Here is a 26608-nt window from a genome sequence, read left to right on the forward strand (position 1 = left end):
TCCATTGATTTCTAAGGATTAATATATATGGAAAATGTCACTTACCCAGTGTACATCTGTTCGTGGCATGTTCCGCTGCAGATTCACAAGCTGTGCATTATCCTGCCATCTAGTGTTGGGTTCGGAGTGTTACAAGTTGTTTTTCTTCGAAGAAGTGTTTTCGAGTCATGGGATCGAGTGACTCCTCCTCTTCGGTTCCATTGCGTATGGGCATCGACTCCGTTGTTAGATTGTTTTCCCGCAGAGGGTAAAGGAAGGAGTGATAGAGTATATAGGTTCAAAGTAAGAGATGTCCATGCTAATGTAAATGTATACACATATGTACAAATGTTTGTAACAAACGACTACAGGCTTCCGGGGAGGAGGGAGGGTGCATGTGAATCTGCAGCAGAACATGCCACGAACAGATGTGCACTGGGTAAGTGACATTTTTCGTTCGATGACATGTGTAGCTGCAGATACACATGCTGTGCATAGACTACAAAGCAGTTTGTCCTCCCATAAATTAGCGATGGTTAGCCTGTAGGAGTTGATGTTGTTTGAAATAATGTTCTTAGAACAGCTTGACCTACTGTGGCTTGTTGTCGTGATAATACTTCTACACAGTAGTGTTTGGTGAATGTATGTGGTGTTGACCATGTGGCTGCTTTACACATTTCAGCCATTGATATATTCCCTAAAAAAGCCATTGTTGCACATTTTTCCTTGTAGAATGTGCTTTAGGAGTAACTAAAAACTGTCTTTTTGCTTTAATATAGCATGTTTGAATGCATCTTACAATCCATCGTGCTAAACCTTGTTTTGAAATGGGATTGCCTGTATGTCGTTTTTGGAAAGCGACAAATAGTTGTTTAGTCTTTCTAAAGGGTTTAGTTTTGTCTATATAGTACATTAAAGCTCTTTTGATTTCTTATGTATGTAGAGCTCTTTCTGCCACAGAATCTGGCTGTGGGAAGAAGACTGACAGTTCCACTGTTTGATTTATATGAAAGGTGATACAACTTTTGGTAGAAATTTTGGGTTTGTTCTTAGTACAACTTTATGCTTGCGTACTTGGAAGAAAGGTTCTTCAAGAGTAAAGGCTTAGATTTCACTTACTCCTCTTAAAGAAGTAATTGCCACTAGGAAGGCAACTTTCCATGTTAGAAATTGAATTTGGCACGAGTGCATAGGCTCAAATTGTGATCCCATAAGTCGTGTAAGCACTATATTTAGATTCCAAGAAGGAACTGGTGGTGTTCTGGGTGGAATGATGTGTTTTAAACCTTCCATGAAAGCTTTAATGACAGGAACTCTAAATAATAGAGCTATGTTGTATATTTTGTAAATATGCTGAAATTGCAGTAAGATTAATTTTTACTGAAGAAAATGTCAAGTTTGATTGCGAACAGGTCTATGTTTGTAGTTCCCCACTTTTGAAAGTATTTTTGAAGTACTTGAGGATGAAGTTCCCATTCGTGAGTTTGTTGGTGATTTATTTCTGAGGATACCTGCCAACTGATTGTCTATTCCTTGAATGTATTGAGCCAATAGATGAATTTGATTGTGGATTGCCCATTTCCAAATTTCCTAGGCTAGAAGGGACAGTTGGGGGTGAATATGGTCTGAGGCACAGGGTCTTGAAATAGCCGCCCTTTGCTTAGATTTGTGGAATTCCACCACTGAAGGGACATGTATGTTTGGCTGCCTATCAACACTAGATCTTGAAGTTGACCGTGTACCTCTGACCATTGTTGTGCAAGGCACTGTTGTAAGGGCTGCATGTTTAGTGTTGCGTGTGGTACAATTGCAATACATGATGCCATCATTCCTAAACTTTTCATGACAAATCTGACAGTGTATTGTTGATTTGTTTGTATTTGTGTGATTATATTTTGGAAAGCTTGTATCATTTGTGTATTTGGATATACTAGAGCTTGCTGAGTGTTTAGTATTGCACCCAAATACTGTTGTATTTGTGCTGGTTGAAGGTGTGATTTTTGGTAGATTACTGAGAAGCATAGTGTGTGTGTAAGGTTTGTATTACATAATGCGTATGATTTTGGCATTGTGTATGACTGCTTGATTTTATTAGCCAATCGTCTAGATATGGAAAGACATGTAGATGTTGTCTTCTTAGGTAGGCTGCCACTACTGCCAAGCACTTTGAGAGTACCCTTCGCGCTGTTGTTATTACAAAGGGCAACACTTTGAAATGGTAGTGTTTTCCCTGAATGACAAGCCTGAGATATTTTCTGTGTGCAGGATGGATGGGTATGTGAAAATACGCATCTCTGAGGTCTAAGACATGAAATCTTGTTTTTGTAGTAGTGGAATGACATCCGGTAAAGTTACCATGTGAAAATGTTCTGACAGGATGTAAAGATTGAGGGGCCCGAGGTCTAATATTGGCCAGAGGGTGCCATTTCTTTTGGGAATTAGAAAATATAGTGAGTAAACTCCTGTTCCTATTTGAGACTGTGGAAACAATTCTATTGCTTGTTTGAGTAGTAGAGATTGGACCTCTTCTTGTAACAGAATCGTGTGTTCTGTGGATAATTTGTGTGACCTTGGTGGAATATTTGGAGGAGTGTTTATCAATTCTAGGCAATAGCCATCGCGGATAATTGACAGCACCCAGTTGTCTGTGGTAATATTTTGCCAATTTGTGTGGAACTGTTGTAGTCTTCCCCCCTCCATAGAAGAGGTGTGGAGTGGAAGTGAATGTAGGAAGTCACTGTTTTGGGTGCTGTGGAGGCTGCTTAGAGGCCAGAAATTTCCCTCTATTTCTGGAGTATTGTCCTCTATATGTGCCCCTAAAACTACCACGTTGATATTGTGGTTGGTAGGTTGGCTTTGTCTGTGAGGTGGATGCCTCTGAGGGCTGCGTTCTGAAACCACCTCGAAACTGAGGTTTACGAAAGGACCCCCTGTATGGCGCAGAGTAGAGTGCACCCATTGCCTTTACTGTGTCAGAGTCCTTTCGCAATTTTTCTATGGCTGTGTCTACTTCTGGGCCAAACAGATGTTTTTTGTCAAGCGGCATGTTCAACACAGCCTGCTGTATTTCTGGCTTGAATCCAGAATATCGGAGCCATGCATGTCTGCGTATAGTGACTGCAGTGTTGACACTCCTAGCAGCGGTATCTGCTGCATCTAGGGTAGATCTTATTTGATTGTTTGTAATGGCTTGGCCTTCCTCCACTACTTGTTGTGCCCTTTTCTGGTGTTCTTTCGGAAGATGCTGTATTATGGTCTTGCATCTCGTCCCAATGGGCTCTGTCATAGCGAGCTAATAGTGCTTGTGAGCTATTTTCCACTGATTAACTGTCTGGGACGCAACTCTTTTCACTGCAACATCGAAATTACTGCTCTCTTTATCAGGAGGGAGTGCATCTCCTGATGACTGACTATTTGCTGTCTTCCTGGCAGCGCTAACTACCACAGAATCAGGAGGTACCTGATGGATGATATAATCAGGGTCAGAGGGTGCAGGTTTATATTTCTTCTCTATCCTAGGTGTTATGATGCATGCTTTAACAGGTTCACTGAAGATCTGATACGCATGTTTTACCATGCCTGGGAGCATCAGGCGGCATTGATACCCAGAATGTGTTGAGGATAGAGTGTTAAATAAGAAATCCTCTTCAGTGGCTCTGTATGCATGGTAACACCATGATATGCTGCAGCCCTAGCTATGACTTGGTTATAGACAGTACTATCCTGAGGTGGGGATAGTTTAGAGGGATAGCTGCCTGGATCATTACTTGGAATGGGATCTGGGTCATAAAGATCCCATGGATCCACATTGTCCTGTTGTGAATCATAAGAATGAGTGGGTGATTGCACAGGTGTAGGACTGGTAGGAGGAGAGGTGTGGAGAATGAGGAGGAGAGTGAGGAGGAGAAGATTGAGGAGGTGGTGGTTTCTCCTTCTGCTTTGGCACTTTAGCTGGAGGCTGCATAGTGTCCAATTCCTCCTGAAAAGCTAGCTTCCTCTTTGTTTTTAAGGGAGGTGCTGTCAGAATTCTCCCTGTTTCCTTATGGATGTGGATCCTGGATTGCCTTTCATCCATAATTTCTAGAATTGGTTGTACCTCTAACTCCTCTTCAGAGGTTTTGTGGCTTTCTTTAAGTCTCTTTGAAAGTCCTTGCTCCTCTGTGTAAGTTGGCCTTTTCGGCTCCGAAGCGTGCTTTTTCGGGATCGAAAAAGATGACGAGGAAGAAGGTATCGGCTCCAAACCTGGCCTTCTAATTTTCGACTCCGAAAAGTGGTGTTTAGTGGAGTCAGAAACGGAGCTCTTTGTTGTCTGCTGTTTTCAGAGGAGTGGCCTTTTTCGATGCCGAACTGTGAAGATGGTCACCAACAGTCTTTTTTCGGGTAGAGCCATGGCCTTCCGGCAGTGGCATACCCAAGGCCTTGTGCCTTTTCTTTTGTGAGGGTGCAGGGGCAGACATACTCACATATTGTCCTGCTGTGACTGGTCTGTCTTCGTCTGATTCCTGCTCGGACTCTCAAACTGAGACTGCGGTCTGCATCGATTCTTCCTCTTCTACGTCAAGATGTTCACCGCTCCTCAACGCCATTTCGAGTCTTCTTGCTTTACGGTCTCTAGGAGTCTTTTTCGATCAGAAGGATTGACATTCCTTGCAGTTCTCTTTCTGATGGTCTGGGGAAAGGCAGAGGTTGCAAACCAGATGCTGGTCTGTGTACGGGTACTTCGCGTGCCACAGAGGACAGAATTGGAATTGAGTCCGATTCATGAGGCTTCCACGCGGTCGGCCCGAGTTGGGCTCACGAGTGCCACGAAGGGCAAACAAAGTTGTTTTCCTTACAGTAGTGCTGTGTTGATAGGAGATTATAAACGCGATCGATACAATACTGACGAAGAGAGTTTTACAAAGTTTTCCGAATCGAAATCTCGGAGCGAGAGGAAACACGTCCGAACCCGACGGCGGAAAGAAAACTATCTAACGATGGAGTCGATGCCCGTGTGCAATGGACCAGAAGGAGTCACTCGATCCCGTGACTCGAAAACACTTCTTCGAAGAAAAACAACTTGTAACACTCCGAGCCCAACACTAGATGGCAGGATAATGAACAGCATGTGTATCTGCAGCTACATATGCCATCGAACATATATATATATATATATATATATGCTCATCCAAACACTCCCTGCTGTTCTTCCTGGTTCCGCCAAGCGGGGTCGGTGTTCTGCTACAGGCACAGGACCCGTAAATCATATTATTAATGAAAACAAAATCCAGACGGCACTCCAGACAACTGTCGTCTTTAATTCATGCTCTTCAGCAATTGGTCAACAGAAAAAAACTTTCTTTTAGCGGCTTGACGCGTTTCAACCAAACGGTCATCTTCAAAAGCCTCAGTTATTAGTAATAACTCCAAACAACTGTCAAGGCGTTAAAAGAAAAGATTTTGTTCGTAACTTTACTTGTGTATGTTGGATTTTTGTCGCTTTGGTCTTGTTTGATACAGATAAATGTTGGCTATTTTTCTAAACTGGCGTTGTGTCACTTTTGTGGTGTTTTCACTGTGTTCCTGTGTGTGTTGGTACCAATACTTTACACATTGCCTTTGAGATAAGTCTGACTGCTTGTGCCAAGCTACCAAGGAGGTGAGCAGGGGTTATCCTAGGTGTGTATCTCCCTTACCCTGACTAGAGTGCGGGTTCCTGCTTGGACAGAGTGCAAACTGACTGCCAACCAGAGACCCCATTTGTAACAGTACGTATTGTATGCTATGGCTTGCCATTGTGTAGTACAGCTTGTCATTGTGTGTGTGTATATATATATATATATATATATATATATATATATATATATATATATATATATATATATATATATATATGTTTATATATATACAGGGAGTGCAGAATTATTAGGCAAGTTGTATTTTTGAGGATTAATTTTATTATTGAACAACAACCATGTTCTCAATGAACCCAAAAAACTCATTAATATCAAAACTGAATATTTTTGGAAGTAGTTTTTAGTTTGTTTTTAGTTTTAGCTATGTTAGGGGGATATCTGTGTGTGCAGGTGACTATCACTGTGCATAATTATTAGGCAACTTAACAAAAAAATATATATACCCATTTCAATTATTTTTCATTACCAGTGAAACCAATATAACATCTCAACATTCACAAATATACATTTCTGACATTCAAAAACAAAACAAAAACAAATCAGTGACCAATATAGCCACCTTTCTTTGCAAGGACACTCAAAAGCCTGCCATCCATGGATTCTGTCAGTGTTTTGATCTGTTCACCATCAACATTGCGTGCAGCAGCAACCACAGCCTCCCAGACACTGTTCAGAGAGGTGTACTGTTTTCCCTCCTTGTAAATCTCACATTTGATGATGGACCACAGGTTCTCAATGGGGTTCAGATTAGGTGAACAAGGAGGCCATGTCATTAGATTTCCTTCTTTTATACCCTTTCTTGCCAGCCACGCTGTGGAGTACTTGGACGCGTGTGATGGAGCATTGTCCTGCATGAAAATCATGTTTTTCTTGAAGGATGCAGACTTCTTCCTGTACCACTGCTTGAAGAAGGTGTCTTCCAGGAACTGGCAGTAGGACTGGGAGTTGAGCTTGACTCCATCCTCAACCCGAAAAGGCCCCACAAGCTCATCTTTGATGATACCAGCCCAAACCAGTACTCCACCTCCACCTTGCTGGCGTCTGAGTCGGACTGGAGCTCTCTGCCCTTTACCAATCCAGCCACAGGCCCATCCATCTGGCCCATCAAGACTCACTCTCATTTCATCAGTCCATAAAACCTTAGAAAAATCAGTCTTGAGATATTTCTTGGCCCAGTCTTGACGTTTCAGCTTGTGTGTCTTGTTCAGTGGTGGTCGTCTTTCAGCCTTTCTTACCTTGGCCATGTCTCTGAGTATTGCACACCTTGTGCTTTTGGGCACTCCAGTGATGTTGCAGCTCTGAAATATGGCCAAACTGGTGGCAAGTGGCATCGTGGCAGCTGCACGCTTGACTTTTCTCAGTTCATGGGCAGTTATTTTGCGCCTTGGTTTTTCCACACGCTTCTTGCGACCCGGTTCACTATTTTGAATGAAACGCTTGATTGTTCGATGATCACGCTTCAGAAGCTTTGCAATTTTAAGAGTGCTGCATCCCTCTGCAAGATATCTCACTATTTTTCACTTTTCTGAGCCTGTCAAGTCCTTCTTTTGACCCATTTTGCCAAAGGAAAGGAAGTTGCCTAATAATTATGCACACCTGATATAGGGTGTTGATGTCATTAGACCACACCCCTTCTCATTACAGAGATGCACATCACCTAATATGCTTAATTGGTAGTAGGCATTCGAGCCTATACAGCTTGGAGTAAGACAACATGCATAAAGAGGATGATGTGGTCAAAATACTCATTTGCCTAATAATTCTGCACTCCCTGTATATATAAAATGGTATTTCACTGTATAGTATGGCATGGTAAAACCTGTCATTGTATAGTATGTCTGTTCATTGTATAGTGTGGCCTGTAGTATGGCCTGTCTGCAAAGTATGGTAATTTTTGTTATAATCTATCAGGTATATATGTGAGTATTTGTAGGAAGTGGACTAGCACGAACCAAAGAAGAAATAAGGGCTTTACAATATGACGTAAATTTTCACACCAGAACATTCTATCCAACCTGAAACTGAAAACTTAATACACACTTTTTTTTCATAAAACATTTGAATCATTACCAAAATGTACTATAAATCATGAAACAAGTACTAAAAAGCACTCTGTTACACACTAAACGAGCAATTAGTTAATAGTGATATTGTGAAGCTATTTATGTATTTTTAAATTTGTGTTAAAAGTGACAATTTGTGGCCTGCTGGAGTTGTTATGCTGCACCAAAGAGTAGAAGGGGGAGGATGAAAAGTACAATTGAACAAACATGGGAACGAGCAGTGAAAGAAACAGTGTGGAGAAAAACCAAGAGCAAGACAACGTAAAACCACATACATACTTACAAAGTGCTGCAAGTAAAAGAAAAAAATAGGCAGAAACAGGAAGAGGAAGCAGACTCCAAAAAAAAAACAGAAGGAGCACTTGGTCCATGCTCCAGGGATGGAAGGGAAATACAAAAACAGTAAGTGGAGCCAATGAGAAACCTGTACACACTGACCAAACTGGAGCCATCAAATAAGACGACAGTGAAGCCAACGAATGGCAAGCCATCAGCGTGTTCCAAGCCCCCATATGTAAACAAAATGCCTTGTAAGTGACAGAGCATGTATCGTCTCAGGTGAGAGCTAACAAGGCCAGCAGATGATGTGCAGTACCACTCCTGGAAAGTGAGCAGGTAGGTTATAACCCTTCACTGAATACTTTAGCTGATGTGAGGCCTACGAATAGCTCAGGAGATTGTGAATACACTGCCACTGAGAAGCCAGCGTGGGTCAGGCACTTCTCGAAATAGGGAATATACCCCTTTTGGCAGCAGAGAAGAATGGGGTGAAGAAGCTGCGATAGGACAATGTTGTCATACTTCTCGTGAAAACCTAACTGGCAAGGCCCATGATAAGACATTTCAGTTAAATGTAATTCTCCATCCTGTAAATATGTAGTGCTATTCTCAACAATAAACCCTTCAATTCGATCAAACTCATACTGTTAGGTGAGGGAAAGCCACTTCCAAGTACCTGTAGTGTCTTTGAACATCCAATTGCTGTCAGTTTCTTCTATCACTGCAAACTGGCTTTCTGACAAACGTGCCTTGCTTCTCCTTTGAGTCTGGAGAGTTGGTGCTCTTCGGTGGCTCTTCCTGCTGAGCTGAACACGGTTTTTCAGTGCACTGGAATCCAGCACAGAAGGTTGCTTGAGAGAAAAGTAATAGGTTTGATGATTTGTAAAGCAATAAAGTAACAATGCCCTTAAATACTGTCAGCTTTACTTACAAAGTACTGTTTAGACAGGCGATACAAAGCTATAAATGAAACGAGTTCTGTAACAGTGGTTTCACATCTAAATGTAATTCAAGACTCAGGGGGGGGCAGAGTCAGCCACCATGCTGTAAGGAGCGTCTCTCTGGGGATCCTCCCCTGCCCGGGGACACCCCTGAGCACACTACACACACCAACCCTAGGAGCGGAATATGCAACCGCACAAAGGGTAAAGAGGGCCTCCACACACAGCCTTGCTGACGGACTGGGACCCACCTGAGTAAACACTTGGTTGCAGGCTGACAGACCACAAAGACACAGGTTGGGGGGTGGGAGAATCACCCCCTTTTAATTGCTGGGGATGGCAGACCACGACGCAGCCCCCACAAGGAACAGGGGCCAGCTTAAAGGCCCTCCAGGCTGCAGCGCCCTTGGGACTTGGTGCAGAGGCCCTGTCCCGCTCATGGGGTGCCTCAGACTTTGTCCTCTGCCCCTACCTACAATCCTTAGCTGTGCTGCACACTGCCGGTCCGCTTAACCTCGTCCACCCTGGCCTACAGGGACTCCTGCATCATGTCTTAGGGGGACTTCATGGTAAGGCTCCCTCACAGGTCAGGGCAACTACCAGAGGCAAGACCCCCGAAGACTAGCACTACACCCCGTAAATGGAGATATTGGTGCAACAGTGAAACATCATTCACCTGTAACAAGGTACCAACTTGGAGGCGCAATTAGAGGCACAGCAGAAGCTTCCTGCTCCTTTTTCATCCTTGTTCACTGGACCTCATTACACTCACCTCGCCCCCTTTTTTTGCCACACAGCCCAAAACTTAGTGAACTGCACCTAGCGAACTGTACACTTTGCCCTCCGTAACCTCCTTCCCTACTAACCAACAGGCAGCAACCCAGCGGAGGTACTGAGCAGAGCAAGACTCTTAGGGTACTGAAGGATCACCCCACTGTCCCCACAACTCAGTCACTGCTACACCACCTGAAGGGAGACACTGGTTACATCAGCTCCAGCCCGCAGCATGGGGTATATTAAGAACTTTGATTGCAACCCTCCTCTCTAACTGGGAAACCTGCCTTCCCCTGGCTGTTACACTCCTAATAGTCTCCACAATGAACTTCATTAACCCCACAAAGGACCTGACCAGCTCTTTTCTCATGGTGCGACCGCCTACTGCCTATATTACACCATGAGATTCCTGCTCAGGACGCAAGAGGGCTTTCCACCAACGGCAACATCACAGAGCTGTCTCTCTCAACCATAAACCTCTGGCACTACTAGCAGAACAAAACCAGACACTGAAGACAAGCTAGATGTTATCCTGGAAGCCATCAGCTCCATGATAGAAGCTCTGAAATCCAAAATCAACTCACTGGTGGTATATATTAGTCTTAAGAAACAATCATCTCAAAATGACAAACCAAGTCCACACACTTGAAACGGTCGTAGATAAGCCACCGCTTACCATGAAGGGCCAAACATCACAACTTATCAACATGGGCCATGTGCAAATGCTTGAAGCCAGGATTAAGGATCCAAGAGAGCAGGGCTAGGCATAATCATAGAGTGACTGCGCTTCCGGAGAACATCAATGGCGCATCCATGATCATTTCCCTAGAGGACTGGCTCCGGGGTTTGTTGCCCCAGACAGCATTCGAAATTCTGTGCACTTGAAAGAGGACAAACAGTTCCTACCCGCCCTCTACTCCCAGGTGCCCCACCGCGACCCGTGGTGACCACTTATTCCATTTTCGTGATTGGGACTTTTTGATCCAGCAGGCCTGCAACGTGGACCCTTTTTAGGTGGAGAACACAAAAGTCTCTATCTTCCCGTACTACACAGTAGCTGTCCCATGACAAAGGGCCTATTTCCTCGTTGCTGAGATACAACTACGAAAACTCTCTATCCCTTTAGCCCTGCTGTTCCCTGTAAGGCTGATGATCCACTTAGAAGGCTAAGCTACTTTTATTGATATCACCAGGGATGCCTGGAACTGGCTCGACACCTATGATAGACAGCCTCACCCCGTGCCCCAAGCAGCCCCTCACAAGACGGACAGGCACAAGTTCTCATTTTCCGAGGCACGGACAGTCATGTCCCACATCACATCATGCATGTTACGACAGGGACCAGGCTCTCACTGCTACGGACGGGGTGAGGCGCACTACCAGTGGGCTGGGGAGGCATGGGAATCCCCTCTGCAGAAGATTACAGGTCCAGATCAGAGAGTGGCCCCAGATCCGAATCCAGCATTGTCCTTCCTCAAGTCATCCTTGGCACTGCTGATGACAATATCTCAGGCTTGCCTCGCTCTCTTCAGCGACACTGAGGAGCAAAATGTTTACTAGACTTGCTACTTTCCTATTAGTACTGATGGCCCACACTACTGAATGCATTTTTTTTTAACACATACAGACCTAATAAGTGTCCCCGTGGTGGAGGGACTAGTTTCTGCTACTGAATGCTCTCGCCCCAGCTCATTGCCCTGGTATGCTTGGCCTATGCCAACCCCACCAGCAGTGAGAACTCCTTGTGAGTCCACAGTCTGGATTAAGTGCCACAGAGTGACTATTCTAGGGAGGTTTTATTCACAGTTTTCTTCCTTCTGGGGGTTGTTTGTTCTCACTACTACTGGGATGCTTGATGCTTTCATGCCACATGGGGACGACTGGGTGGGGATAACCAGTTCTTCCTGGCCAAAGCTTTGTGTCCTTTCCTCATGGTTGGAGTAATTTCTAACTTCAAAGTTCCCACTTGGAATGTTCAAGGTCTCCAATCCCCCTCTAAGTGTTACAGGGTTTGAATGTACCTCAAGAGGCGGAGGATCCAGGTGGCATTCATCCAAGAGACTCACCTTACAAAGACAGAAGCCTTGCTATGCAGAAATGCTGGAGGGGAAAGATCTATGCCACTTCCCACTTCTTCTTTGCTAGGGGAGTACTGAATGGATACTAACCGGAACCCCTTTCCTCTCCTAGGTAGAAATCAGTGGCCCAGAGGGTTGCTTTGTTGGGTTGGGGGTAAACATGATGGGACCGATATCGCTACCATAAATGTATAGGACCCAAACTTGGACCAAACCACATTCCTGTCCTCTATAGCACAACATATCTCCAAGTTATTGCAGTTCCCACTCTGGTGGGAGGCGGCTTTAATTGTATAGCTGTAACCACCCTTGACAGATCACACACCCTTCTCCCCACCTCCTGAATTTACAAAATGGCTCAGCTCATTCACACTTAGATAGTGGATTGGGGCCCATCAATAGCGAAAAATACAAACTCCCCAGGGAACATCCTACTCCTATTATTCCAGTTCACATTACCTATCTGTTCTCCTGGACATGTTCCTGTGCTCTGCCTCACTACATAGCTGGGATACCCGAGCTGAACAACTTGCTAAACCCCACTCTGATTACAAACCATTACTCCTGACCTGGGCATTACACCCGGGGCCCTGCAAAACCCCCAATCTTGTCCTGAAGACTAAACTCCCTACCCCTGGACAACCTCACTTTCCGGACAGGTCTGGGTGGTGCGAAACATGATTACTTCATGGAAAGCCAGGGCACAACCTCCTCTCCCCTTGTGGAGTGGGAAGCTTTGAGGCTGATCATTCAAGGGCACTACATAGCCAATGTGACTGAGATCCAAGCTCAGTTGCACAAGGAGATCAAATAGCAGGAGGATCTCTTAATGGACTTAGATCTGCCCTGTTTTATCACGCGCTGTTTTTTTTTTTTTTAAATATATTTCTATTATTATTTCAACAATGAGATACAGAAATCAAACGACATTTGATTTACGTGTTCCAATGCTAATTCTTCCATTGTCCATGCATTCTTAGCGGTGTGGATACGATTATGTGATTGGAAGAAGATTCTTGGAAACATTATGTTCACAAAGAGTGCAAGACGAGGAAAAGAAACATACCTTAAAAAGTGCTAACCAAGAAAAGAAAAAAAGAAAAAACAAATGAGGATTGAGTGAGAGAGGGATAGAGTGAGGTCGTGATTGGGGCCATTGCGCGCAGTGGAGGGGGAGGGAGAGAAGGGCGCCTCCAGGCCCCCCATCAACAGAGCCCCCGGAGGCAGCTGGAGCTACGCAGCATGTGCACTTATTATGATCAAGAGTCGGGGCAGGCCAGGGGGACCCAGCAGTTGTCCACACTCCAGGAGGGGGCAAGGAAGGATCACCGCCCAGGCGGGAAGAAGCCACGGTAGCAGGGCCATCCAGGGTAATCTACATGTCCAGGTGCGTTCTCTCCCATGGTCTGATTTATTACCAGCGAGCGCCTGTTACTCATTGTATTTGTGGTACATATTTCCCCAGACTCCACAGATTCAATTATTTCTTCTGGTATGCAATTTTATTGTATTTACTGGGTTAACCTATTGTGTCCATATTTCAAACTTGACCTGTCAACTGCTAGGTATTGCCTATCATTGACATTTGGTTATTTATTTATTTAGGGGGGGGGGTCGGTTATCGTCCTTGCTTTCCATGGTTATCACAAAGGAGTTCCACGTGTCCACTCCTTTGATCCGGATCCCTTTTTCTTGGAGTGATTGTAGTGTCTGTGCTTCCGCCTTGGCCCTGCGCAACAGCTCGGATTGCCACTGATTGATACTTGGCGCACTAGGCGCTTTCCAATGCATGGCTACTAGACGTCTGTACATCGCTAGTGCTATGTATCTATGAGTCTGTTTCTGCCTTTTGGATCTTACCCCTATTCCAAGTAGGCATAGTTCAGGCTTGAGAGACAGCGGAAGGTCAGTCCATTCGGTTAGCATAGTTAATATGTCGTTCCATGCGCGCAGAATTGGAGGACAGTCCCATGTCATATGAAAAAAGTGGCCTCTGTATTGCCGCATCTGGGGCACTTCTGTGGTGTCTGGGGGACACATGCGCTAGACGATGGGGTGATAAATATGTTTGATGTGCATAATTATACTGGGTATAACGGAAACGGGGGTTACGTGATACTTCATAAATCATTTTCATAGCCTGGTTCCATGAGTTCTGTGAGTGATTCTGGTAGTACCTGATCCCATCTGTTTTTTGCTTGCTCCTGTCCATGTTCAATATGTGTGGTCAGAATTCTGTAGGTCCTCGATACATTCATTGGGGTAGCTATGTTGTCAATCAGATCGTGTAATATAGGGGCTGTGTTTGGTTCCCCGTTTCCACAATTCCAGATTGAACGTACCAAGTGTTGTATTGCGCTGAAAGCAATAAAACTACCTTGTCCCAGGGTATATGTGTCCGCCAGTGCCTCATATGTTAGAAATTGCCCTTCACTGTAGATATCACCTACGGTAAGTATGCCCTTCTCGGACAATGTACTCAGGCCTACCGTGGGTGCAATCTTAGCAATTTTTGGGATGGCCAATAGTGGGATCTTGGGGGAGTACTGCGTTTTTTTTTTCTCCCGTTAGAGCGTAGCGTCCCCATGCCCAGTGAGCAATATTCAATAAGATGTTCTGTGAGTGTTTAAATCCATCACAACTCATCAGGTGTTGCAAAATATCAGTATGCCCTAGGTCCGAGTGTATTATCTGTGTTTCTACACCCGTAGGGTTTCCGAGCCATTTAGATATCCATTGCAACTGGGCGGATGCATAATATAATTCAAATCTTGGTGTCCCCAGCCCTCCTAAAGTAAGTGGTTGATATATTTTGGATAATGCCACACGCCGCCGGCCACTGCCCCAAATTAAGTCTATTAATATGCTATTCAGTGGTCTGAAAAAGGAGGAGGGTAATGCCAGTGGGAGGGCCATAAAGAAGTATAGTAGACGTGGTAGTATTAACATCTTTGCTATGGCCACTCTACCCATGGGCGAAAGCAGAAGCGAGCACCAGAAAGGCAGAGAGCCCCAAAGGGATCAAATCACTTTTCCCATGTTGCCGTCTTTGAGGTCCTGGGAATCATGATACACATTTATTCCTAAATATTTAAAAGTGGTGTAACACCATTTCAGGCCACCCGGATTGGAGGTTAAATGATATATTTCCGGAACCGGTTGCATAGGGAATAGGCATGATTTAGACCAGTTAACTTTTAATCCAGATACCAAGCCAAATTGGTGCAGTAGTTTCAATAAGTCTGGTAGAGATTCCGTGTGATTTCGTAGGAATATTAGTGCGTCATCCGCGTATAGTGACACTATACGGTGTGTGTGTCCGTCCGGGATGCCCCAAGCCGAGGCTAGTGTGCGAAGCCGGGCAGCTAAAGGTTCTATAGCTAGAGCAAATAACAGTGGGGACAGTGGGCAACCCTGTCTGGTGCCTCTTTCGATGCTGAACTTCTCGGATATCATGTCTCCTGTTTTGACTCTCGCTGTTGGGTTAGAATATAGTGTCGCGTGGGCTCTCATTATCCTAAATGAGACTACTGGATTTCTAGGCAGCAGGATCGATAACGGTGTGGGGGACTGAGTCTGACCCACGAGTCTGTCACCCTAAATCCGTTTTTTGCTCCGGCTAACTAGCAGTGCCTCATTTCTCCCACGGGGAAGAAATGATTAGGCAGCCGAGCGCATGACATCTTTGGAACTTCTCAGGGAAGTCGTGGTCACTCAGATCCGAACCAACTCTCTCATTTACAATTTGATCTCATATACAAATGACAAAGACAGTATAAGTTTTATATAATGTTAAAGATAGATAATAAGGCGTGAGCCGCAATAACCAGAACAATACAACATAGTAGGATTGATATAGTCACCAGGAGAGTAAAACATAAGAATAAAGCTATCATATTTCCTAACAGTTTCTACTCTCCCTCTGCTTGTTCTATTTAGAACACAGCATGTTAAGCTTCTAGCTTGCCTTTCCGAATCACCGGGGAGACATACGCCCTCATACCTGAGCAAAGGCCTGTGATCTGGTTCAGCATCTGCAATGAGGCAGTCAGCGTCTAGCTGTGGGTCTCTGGTCGGAATCTCCCTCTTGCATGTATTGGGACAAGGAAGTGATTTTATAACTAACATGTCATCGTGATCACAAAATGTCCCTACGCAGGAATGCCAAATCTAAACTCCTACCATGTCTATCGGCAATGTACCAGACTGTATCCTTGACTGAAGAACAGAGTGAATATGTTATGAAGAACTCCAGTGCTGAAGTGGGCAAAACTGCGTGATATGAATAAAAAACAACACCGTAGAACTGGCTATTTGAAAAACAACAGTACGAAGCCTAATAAAAAGCATGTAGAGCAAAGTGCACAGAAGCTCTAAGAGGTCAGCAAATGAATAAAATACATTCAGGGCAAAGTGCACAAAGGCCTAAAGCCTGAAGCTAATGCGCAAAATATACGTAAAACTAACCACACTACACCCTCCCCTTGTCGGTAGCAAGTGGTTCCAAAGAACATAAAAACATGCCCCAAACATAAACAATATATTTCAACAAGGTAAGAAGACAACAAAGTCATAAATTTAGGAAACATGTGACGATAAGGCCAAATTCAATATAGTGTCAATTTTGCAGAAGAGAAAAATCCAATTGTCAGACAGAAGCAATAGGACGTAGGAGCTCCTCCACTTCGATATATGTTAATATCGGAAGATCCATGCCACAAAGTACCATGGAGCAGGTGTGTTCCAAAGCCCCAAAACCATTCAGGGCGGCACCCCGTGCAGGGCCAATGAAAGAGACAATACCATCTTCCTCCAGGAAGGGAATCTCATAAACCGCCTCACGAAGCAAACGCAACCGTAGTGCACAAGTCTGGGAATGAGCCCTAATCGGGAACATCAACAGATCAGGATCGACCACTGGAGGGCGCTGCAGTGAGAGACAGAAAGCCAGTGCATGTTCAAATGAGCACCAAAGGCACCGAAACACGGGTTGCACACAATCCAAAACCGGTCTGAAAGACAGAGACCAGTCACACCCCAAATGGCCCAGGAGTGTAGCTCCAAAATGCTGCATCATGCGTTCACGACACAGCTGCGCTGACGGGAGCAGCAATATAGGATCTCGTCGTGGCGGGACAGCCATTGCGAAAAAATAGCAACAATAGCAAGACTCCAGCCAACAAAGCCAAAGTAATCAGGAAACCCCCAAAAATGCTTCCGAAAATAGAGTGTATAGCCGAAGGTATCAAACCGAATATGGAAGAGAAGGTGTGAGCGAAACCAACACCAACGGCTTTGAAAAAATGAGCAATACCAGCAGTGCTGGATGCATTAAATATACGTCCCACAAGTTCACTGAAGTGACTTGGAAAGTTAGTATTCAAAAGGGACTGTATCTCCGCCGATGACCTTGCCACCTGAAGTGCGTAGGTCTCGCTAGCAGATGTAAGGGCCACATGCTTTTGAAACAATAAAGCTTTCTGCCGACTCAACTTGTCGAAATCAACCCTGGAAGTAGCAATATGAGGCCAGATGTCTGCTACCTCCCTAATTTGAGTGGGGGGAAAGAACACATTCCCGCAGCACGTAACGGCCTTGTTGACAACGACAACGTAAACTATGCCGGCACGCATGCCACAGCAGCGTTCGCTGTTAAGAACAACGTAACTGCCGTTAGAAAGTACCTGGAAAGTGTTTTTAATAACCGGGACTGGAACACCCTTTAAATAACAAGCTAAGTTAGCAATCGAAGCGTTACACGCTCCGTGCAAGGACAGCTGTTTACAAACCATGGAATGGCTGACAGAAGCTTTGCATTCGCTACCGCTAAGAAAAACCTCCATCAAACCATTAACACATCTGTATTGAAAGGGAAGCTCCCACACCTCGTTTATGTAACTGTCTCCCAATAGTTCATATCTACCCACCGGAATGTGCTTCAAACAAGAAGTAAATTGCAGAGTGGAGATAGGCAAATTAATAATCCCATGAATCAACCACTCAGCTGACTGAATCTCACCCACCGTGAAAGGCAGTTTCTCCAATTTCTCAATATTCAACATAACATCATCGCTTCCTTTTTAGCCATCAACAGTTGTTGACGAGTCAAATTAAAGGAGATAAAGATCTCTCTGGCACGAATGTGCTGCCATGGAACGCGACCCGCCTTCAAGGTCTGAAGAGTCCAACCCAGCTGCATGATGGACTGCGTCTGACTCTGCCCATGATATAAAGAAGACATGTCTGATTTAATAATGTCAATAGCAGAGGAAACAATGCTGTCAATCGTTTAAACACGGTCAGAAAGGGTATGCATGCCATTATCAACAACAGACAAAGTCTGCAGCAGATTTTCTTGATCAATCTGCCTCAACCGGGCTGCAGCCTCCTGTTGTGAAAGTTTCCAAATCTCATTATAAACTTCATATAAAAACCTTTTCTTCCGTGGTACCTTGGGACCTGACAAAAAATCTTGTAAATCAGTACCATTAGACAGTAACTTGAGATGTGACTTAACTGCATCCAGCGTGGATGACTTCAACCATTGTTGACAAAGCTTCCCCACGCTGTACGTAGTTATAATATCAGCATGTTCTGGTGAAATGTAACGAGGGTCTGCCCTACTAGTCCTGAACCCCCCTGAAGAGGTGACAAAACGTTGATGACACTGATTAGTGTCTACAGGCCATAATAACCACCCGCCCGGATGTAACGATGAAGTGTTAAGCGTACCATTCTGGACCCAATGCGTAAATTCACTAAAAGTAGCATTCACATAGTGCTGCCAGTTGTTTAATTTGGAAGGGACAGGTATACTAGGCAAAGTCAACTCTCTAATCGTCACCAAGCCCAAACAGCTAGTCTGTTGTACCGTGTCATTGAGGAAAATCATCTGCACAGGGATAAGACATGCTCTAAATAATGTATCCCTGCCTTGCATCTGCCAATTTTTCGCACCCCAAACACTTTTCAAGTCAACAGTCTTTAACCAGTATTCATATCCCTCGACCGAAAGTTTAGATACAAACAAATTTGAATATAGTAATTTAGTATTGGTCAATAAAATTTGCTTATTAGAATACGGTGCAACTTTAAAATAGTAAGAATGGGCATTCCGCTGATCATGCCCAGAAAAATATGCAAATTTATCATAATACGTTTTCAAACTCCCTTGTGGAGGAGTCGAGCAATGTTCCCATTGCACATAATTAAATATGGACTTAGGGCTACTAGCTTTATGAATAAAGTGGTGTCCATAATAGTTGTAGCAAAACATGTCACCATGATTATCTCTAATTTGGTAAGCATCTTCATCGTCATAGACAGTATAATATTGCAAATCCATTAGCATAGAATCTACTGTCTTCACATCCCAATCATCAGAAACAATGCCTGGTATAACAATATCATTCATTGATAACTTGAGGACATACGGTATTTGAATCAATTCAGTGGGACCATATATATCAAACATTACTTTATCCCACACAATCCCATCCGGAATCGGTATTGCAGAAATGTTCACATTGGACAAGTCTCTTCGAACCATATGAGACGAAAAATGTGGTCTCAACACAGTCTCCACGTGCTCAATGTCAGATCGATCAGGAAGAAAATGACCATGTATTACTAGAAAAAAAGTAACCACAAATCCCAACCATAACAAAAGAGTCATTACAGTCATAAAAAGCCACAAATAGTTCCAAGGAAAAACAAAATATGTGCCTTTAAGCCAACTCAGCAGCTTACGTGGACCTCGGACAGAAGACATCGAGGATGAGGAGCTGGACACTGCTTCATCAACGTCGTTGAAGCAGCCAGAGGCAGTTCTTGCAAAAGGTGCAATTGTGAACAAAGAAGCAGATGGAGGCTCTCTCCTAGGCACGCTATAAACCACATGTTCAGAAACATCAGTAGAACGTACAGCAACTTGATCAAAAGATTCCATATTAATCGTTGTCTGTGGAACAATCGCAAGATCATCTTCCACCCTCCCCAAGCTCGGAGAGGAAACAGCGTCGGTGTAAATCACCTGCAGCTGGACTTCTTCCCCAGTAGTGAGAGGGATGCCGGAACTACTGGGTGTCCCTCTTGGTCTGCTGTGCAGAATCGGCCACATGTTGTAACTTGACATTATCAATAGAAACAAAGCGATTTCCTTTGGCCCCTTGCAGCGGCGGTAAAATCGCAGTTCTCGTGCCGCTCACCCCTAACACAGGGACAGGTGCTCGATAAGAAGGACCAAATTCTTTCTTTACTGCGACCTTTTCACGCACTAGATCCCCAATCCTGGGTATCCAACCAGTAGGTGTTACTGGCTCATCCTTAATTCCTGAGGAGGCAGCACTCGCAGAAGAGTTATCTTCACGGAATTGTTGTAAATCCTGCAAAACAGTGACACAATCATTTATGTCAAAGGGCGTAACTGCCGTCTCCACACCAGGACCATCTAGATCAGGAACATACATTCGTGTTCCAAATAGGCACTCATTTGAAGTACGACCCCCCAGTGACCGTCTAGGCAAGTTATTAAGTGCTCTTTGTACTCCATATAGGTGGGCTAGCCAACTACGACCGAACCTATAACCCTGGCCGTTAAGGATTGCTTAAAATCACGATTTAAACGCTCCAAGACAGAATTTCCCTCGGGATGAAACGGAGATGAGAATTGGAGTTGGACCCCCAACGAAGCCATGGTGTCCCTGAATGCCTTAGAGGCGAAAGCAGAGCCCTGGTCTGAATGAAAAGCCGCAACTGCAAATGTATCGACAAAGATGCGCAAATCTTTAATAACAGTCCGAGCGTCAGCCGAGCGTTGAGGCCATACCCACACAAATCTGGAGCACGAATCTACAGCAACCAATATATATTTGTATGCACTATCTGGTGTCAGCGGACCACAATGGTCCAAGTACACACACTGTAACGGTTTGTTTGAAATCAGAAGGGGCGTCTGCTGCGGGCGTCTAGCCGACAATGCTTTAATTTGTTGACAGACGTCACAACAAAGGACATACTGCTTCGTCTCTTTATAGAGACCAGGCCACCAGTAACGAGCCTGTAAAAGTGAAATCGTGGCAGCCACACCAGCATGTGCAGATGCCACCCCTTCATGCGCTGCAGAAATTAATCGAGGTCTCTCAATTCAATTGTGAATTTCACGTACACCAATGCCTGGAATATTAACAACAGCATTTAGCGCACTACTCAAGCAGTAACTATATTTAAAAGGAAATCCTTTAGAAAACGGTGTGCCATCAGCCGTAGCTTTTATGGCAGCCGAAATCTCTGTGTCTGGTTTGGAACTCGAACGAGTCACTGCGGCCACAGTGGCGACAGCCACTGCCGACTTTGCGGCTTCATCAGCCAAAGTATTCCCAGCAACGTGTATTCCAACGCGCTGGTGTCCAAGTGTATGCACAACATGGACCTTAGGAAGAGTTTCTTTCAGATCCGCAACCTTACCCCACAACAATTTATGTTTAATGGTGTTGCCTTTAGAATCTCTGAACCCATTCAACTTCCAATAGTGCAGATATTCATTGAAAGACTGAACACAGTAGTAGGAGTCACAGACCAGCAAGGTCAAAATCGCCGGATCCGCGTGCTCCAACGCTAACAATAGAGCTTTGAGCTCAGCCAGCTGTGCCGTGCAATCTCCCAAGGTTTTAGTATAAGTATGTCGGGGGCAGAACACTTCCCCCTCCATAGTGCCCCTCACCACAGCACATGCAGCAGATTACTGTTGTTTAATCCCAACCGTTGGTTGCGCAGAGCCATCGGTATACATGACCACTTGATATTGGTCAATAGGCAATGTGCCAGCAGGAACTGGGTACTCCATTTCATATTGAAGAAATTCTTGAGTCTGCAGTTTAGGATCAAATATGTAATCCACATCAGTGGATGTCAAAGACGTAGCCCATTGTATCCATCGCGGGTGTAAAGCTTTCGAATTAGAAACACTCGCTTTTGTAACAGCCTCTAAGGCCGGAATCGGGGTAACGACAATGATGCGTTGGCCCTGGGCAAGCGGTCGTTCTTTAATTACAGCCATCTGTACTGCAGTGAGTATTTTCTCAGTCTGTGCAAATCGTTGTTCTGCAGCAGAATACAAGTGGGACTTGTATGCAATCGGGACTGTCTCACCCTCATTAAAGGTGACATACGTAAACCCAACAGCCCCAGGTATTACCCTGATGACTAAATGTGTCTTATTGTCCCGTGTGTGTAAGTGTTTAACTGCTAAGAGATCAGTCTGTAACTCTCGCAGTATGTGTGTATGCTCAATCGTCCAAAATCTACTAGAAAAATTCGGGCGAATCAGTTCGTATAAGGGTTTTATACGCGTAGCATAGTCAGGAATGTAAGTTCTGCCAAAATTCAGAAACACCAACAATGACTGGAGCTTCCGAACCGTATTAGGAGGCTGCAATAAAGCACATTTCTCCAAAAAATTTGGTGCTAGGCTCTTGCCCTCACTCGATAACTCATATCCCAGGAAAATGACGCTGAGGAAGGCAATCTTTGATTTCTTAAAATTAAACTTATAGCCAATATCAGCAAATCCCACAACAATGCGCGATACACACCTTAGATGTTGCAGAATCTCATCGTCTGTCAAATATATGTCATCAACATATGATAACGCTTCAGGGTCCAACTCGTGCAGCAGTTCAGTCACACGAGCCGAAAACAGTCCTGGGCTATTCTTATACCCCTGAGGCAAACGACAAAAAAAATTCTGAGAGCCAAACGCACTGAACCTGGTATAGTCCCGACTTTCGGGCGCTATATTTTGGCAGAAAAATCCATTCGAGATATCCAACGTTGTTTTGTATTTCTTACGCACTATATTGTTCATAAGCGCTGCGCTATGTGAATTCTGTATTGCATATGTGCGTGTGTGACTATTCAAATGTCTGTAATCCACCACTATCCTATATGAATGGTCCGGTTTAGCAACCGGAAGAACGAGTTACTTACCTTCGGTAACGACTTTTCTGGTGGATACATTAGCTACCTGTGGATTCCTCACCTCATGAATACTCCCATGGCGCCAGCATTCTACGGAAATCTTCTTACTAGTCTCTGCACGTCGACGAGGACGTCACTGTCTCGCACGCGACGCCGTCTGACGTCATACAGGCAATAAGAGGTCCTCGACGACGTGCGGACGTCAGTACCAATCATTTTTTACGTGCATGAGAACAACCAGGCAATGCAATGAAAGAACAAAGCAACATCCATTATAATGTAAAAATACACCACATTGTATGAATAACTGTAAATCTTTTTATGTACATATATATATATATATATATATAAAACTCTCTCTTTTAAAATATATACACACACCAAGTATATACATAAAGATATATAGACATATACCTACATATATATAAATATATTATATATATACATCTATTGCACCCTCAAAGACCAAGAGGAGCACACTCAAGGATTACTTGGCAAGACCATAAAGGCAACGGGGAGGCGGGTGGGACCGTGAGGAATCCACAGGTAGCTAATGTATCCACCAGAAAAGTCGTTACCGAAGGTAAGTAACTCGTTCTTCTGATGGATACAACTACCTGTGGATTCCTCACCTCATGAATAGAGTCCCAAAGCAGTACCACGCCCGGCGGTGGGTGCCTAAATGGTCAAACCAAGAAATCCTGCAGCACTGACCGTGCAAAATGGCCGTCCCTTCTAACCTCAGAATCTAAACAGTAATGTTTTGCAAAAGTGTGAAGGGACGACCAAGTTGCGGCCTTGCAGATGTCGACCACAGGAACACCTCTGGCTAAGGCCGAAGTGGCCGACTTAGCTCTGGTGGAATGAGCTCTAATGCCCTCAGGAGGATCCTTCTTTGCCAAAGAGTAACATATTTTAATGCAAAGAACAACCCACCTGGATAGTGTTCTCTTGTGGACTGCCTTTCCTCTCCTCTTGCCCACGTATCCAATAAACAGCTGATCCTCCAGCCTGAAATCCTTTGTTCTATCGATAAAGAAGCTCAACGCTCTCTTTGGGTCCAGACGGTGCAGTCTTTCTTCCTCTTTGGAAGGATGAGGCGGAGGATAGAACGTGGACAAAGTAATTGCCTGAGCCAAATGGAAGGGTGAAACAACCTTCGGGAGGAAAGCAGCCTTGGTCCTCAACACCACCTTATCCCCATAAAAAGTTGTATAAGGGGGTTTTACTGATAAGGCCTGCAACTCACTCACTCTCCTTGCTGATGTTATAGCTATCAGGAAGACTGTTTTTAAAACCAAATACCTCAAGGGGCAAGAATGCATAGGTTCAAAAGGGGACCCCATAAGGAAAGTCAGGACTAAGGACAAATCCCATTGCGGCATAACGAATGGCTTTGGAGGATATTGATTTAGAAGACCTTTCAAGAATCTGATAACAATAGGGGATTTAAATAAAGATGGTTGGTCTGGAAGACATATGAAGGCTGACAAGGCCGATAAATAACCTTTAATGGTAGCCACTGCACAGCCTTTCTGCGCCAGAGATAGAGCAAAAGACAAAACGTCCGATAGATGAGCATGTAAAGGATCAATCTGCCTCTCTCCACACCACGCAACAAATTTAGACCACCTATTAGCGTAGATAGATTTAGTGGAGTGTCGCCTGGCCGCTAATATAACATCCACTACCTCAGGCGGGAGAGAGAAGGAACTCAGGTTGCCCCGTTCAATCTCCAGGCATGTAGGTGCAGACTCTGGAGGTTGGGGTGTAGAACCTGCCCCTGCGACTGTGAGAGGAGGTCTGCCCTGAAAGGGAGACGGAGCGGCGGGCACGTTGAGAGTTGGAGAAGGTCGGAGTACCACACCCTCCTTGGCCAATCCGGAGCTATTAAGATTACTAGAGCCCGGTCTTGGCGAATCTTCCTCAATACTCGAGGAATCAAGGGTATGGGAGGAAACGCGTAAAGCAACTGGCCGCACCAGGTCATTTGAAACGCGTCCCCCAACGCTTCCTGCATCGGATACTGAAGGCTGCAGAACAACGGACAATGCGCGTTCTCTCGAGTGGCGAACAGATCTACCCGAGGAAACCCCCACTTGTGGAAGATTAAACGGACTTGATCTGGATGGAGACGCCACTCGTGGTCTGCCGAGAAGTGGCGACTGAGACTGTCCGCACGCACGTTCAAGACTCCGGCCAGATGGTTTGCTATCAAGCAAATCCGATGGTCCTTTGCCCAGGACCATAGTCGAAGAGCTTCTCTGCAGAGAAGGTACGACCCCACTCCTCCCTGCTTGTTTATGTACCACATCGTGGTAGTATTGTCCGTTAGGACCTGTACCGACTGACCACGAAGGGAAGGGAGGAAGGCCTTGAGAGCCAGACGTACAGCCCGTAACTCTAACAGATTGATGTGAAAAATCTGTTCCTCTGGAGACCAAAGACCTTTGATCTCCAGATCCCCCAGATGAGCTCCCCACCCTAGAGTGGAAGCATCCGTTATGACTGTGGCCACTGGTGGCGACTGCTGGAACGGCTTTCCTTGTGAAAGATTGTTGCTTGCAATCCACCACTTCAAATCCACAGCAGCATCTCTGGAGATCTTGACAGTACCCTCTAGATCCCCTCTGTGTTGAGACCACTGCCTTCGGAGGCACCACTGAAGAGCCCTCATGTGCCAGCGAGCATGCATGACCAACAGAATGCAGGAGGCAAAAAGACCGAGCAGACGAAGGACCTTGAGGACTGGAACTACCGCTCCATTTCGAAACATTGGAACCAAATCCTGAATATCTTGAATCCGCTGAGGCGGAGGAAAGGCCCGACCCAATGTTGTATCCAGTACTGCCCCTATGAACAGGAGGCGCTGAGAGGGCTCCAGGTGAGATTTGGGCTCGTTCACCGAAAAGCCCAGGTCGAACAACAACTGGGTTGTTGACTGCAGATGACGCAACACAAGCTCCGGGGACTTGGCTTTGATCAACCAATCGTCCAAGTAAGGGAATACTGCTATCCCCTTCCTTCTGAGCTCTGCCGCAACCACCGACATCACCTTCGTGAAGACTCGAGGTGCTGAAGTAAGACCAAACGGAAGGACCGCAAACTGGTAGTGTTGCGATCCCACCACAAACCGGAGATACTTCCTGTGTGACTTGAGTATCGGGATATGAAAGTAAGCATCCTGCAAGTCGACAGACACCATCCAGTCTTCCATGTTCAACGCCAAAAGCACCTGTGCTAGGGTCAGCATCTTGAACTTTTCCTGCTTGAGGAACCAATTCAAGATCCTCAGGTCCAGAATTGGTCTCAAACGACCATCCTTCTTGGGAATCAGGAAATACCTTGAGTAAACTCCTTGACCCCTTTCCTGCTCCGGGACCAACTCCACCGCGCCCTTTAAAAGGAGGACTTCTACCTCCTGTTCTAGCAACAGGAGGTGTTCTTGTGAACAATACGAAGGGCGGGGCGGGATGAGGGGCGGAAACTCCCGAAAGGGAAGGGTGTAGCCTTTTCCCACAACACTGAGAACCCAAGTGTCCGACGTAACAGTCTCCCATTTGGTGAGAAAATGCTGTAATCTTCCCCCTACAGGAGAGGAGTGAGTGGGAAATGGTGGAAGCCTAAGGCTGCTTCCCCTGCTGCACCCCGCCAGAGGATGAGGAAGAGGCAGAGTGCTGCTGAGAGGCTCCCCTGGTGCGGACCCTACCCCTCCCCCTAAAAGATCTATAGGGGTGGGAAGAGGCAGGTTGCTGATATCTTCCCCGAAAGGAAGAGGAGGAAGAGCCACGCCCAAATCCACGAAACCTCCTGAAGAATCTGGAAGAGGCCGTGGAAGAAGG

At 45.2% G+C, this 26608-nt stretch overlaps 1 protein-coding gene across 8 annotated transcripts in view; it reads right to left on the reverse strand.

Moving 5' to 3' along the window:
- The window catches only part of KIAA1671 (KIAA1671 ortholog), a 650892-nt gene that overhangs the window by 158987 nt on the left and 465297 nt on the right, over positions 1 to 26608 (reverse strand). For all 8 annotated transcript variants that reach the window (XM_069214707.1, XM_069214708.1, XM_069214709.1 and 5 more), the window contains one exon: positions 8673 to 8847. In XM_069214707.1, coding sequence (XP_069070808.1) covers positions 8673 to 8847 — 175 coding nt within the window. The remainder of the gene's footprint in view (positions 1 to 8672; positions 8848 to 26608) is intronic.

The sequence above is a fragment of the Pleurodeles waltl genome, chromosome 11, assembly GCF_031143425.1.
Source record: "Pleurodeles waltl isolate 20211129_DDA chromosome 11, aPleWal1.hap1.20221129, whole genome shotgun sequence".
Taxonomy (NCBI): Eukaryota; Metazoa; Chordata; class Amphibia; order Caudata; family Salamandridae; genus Pleurodeles; species Pleurodeles waltl.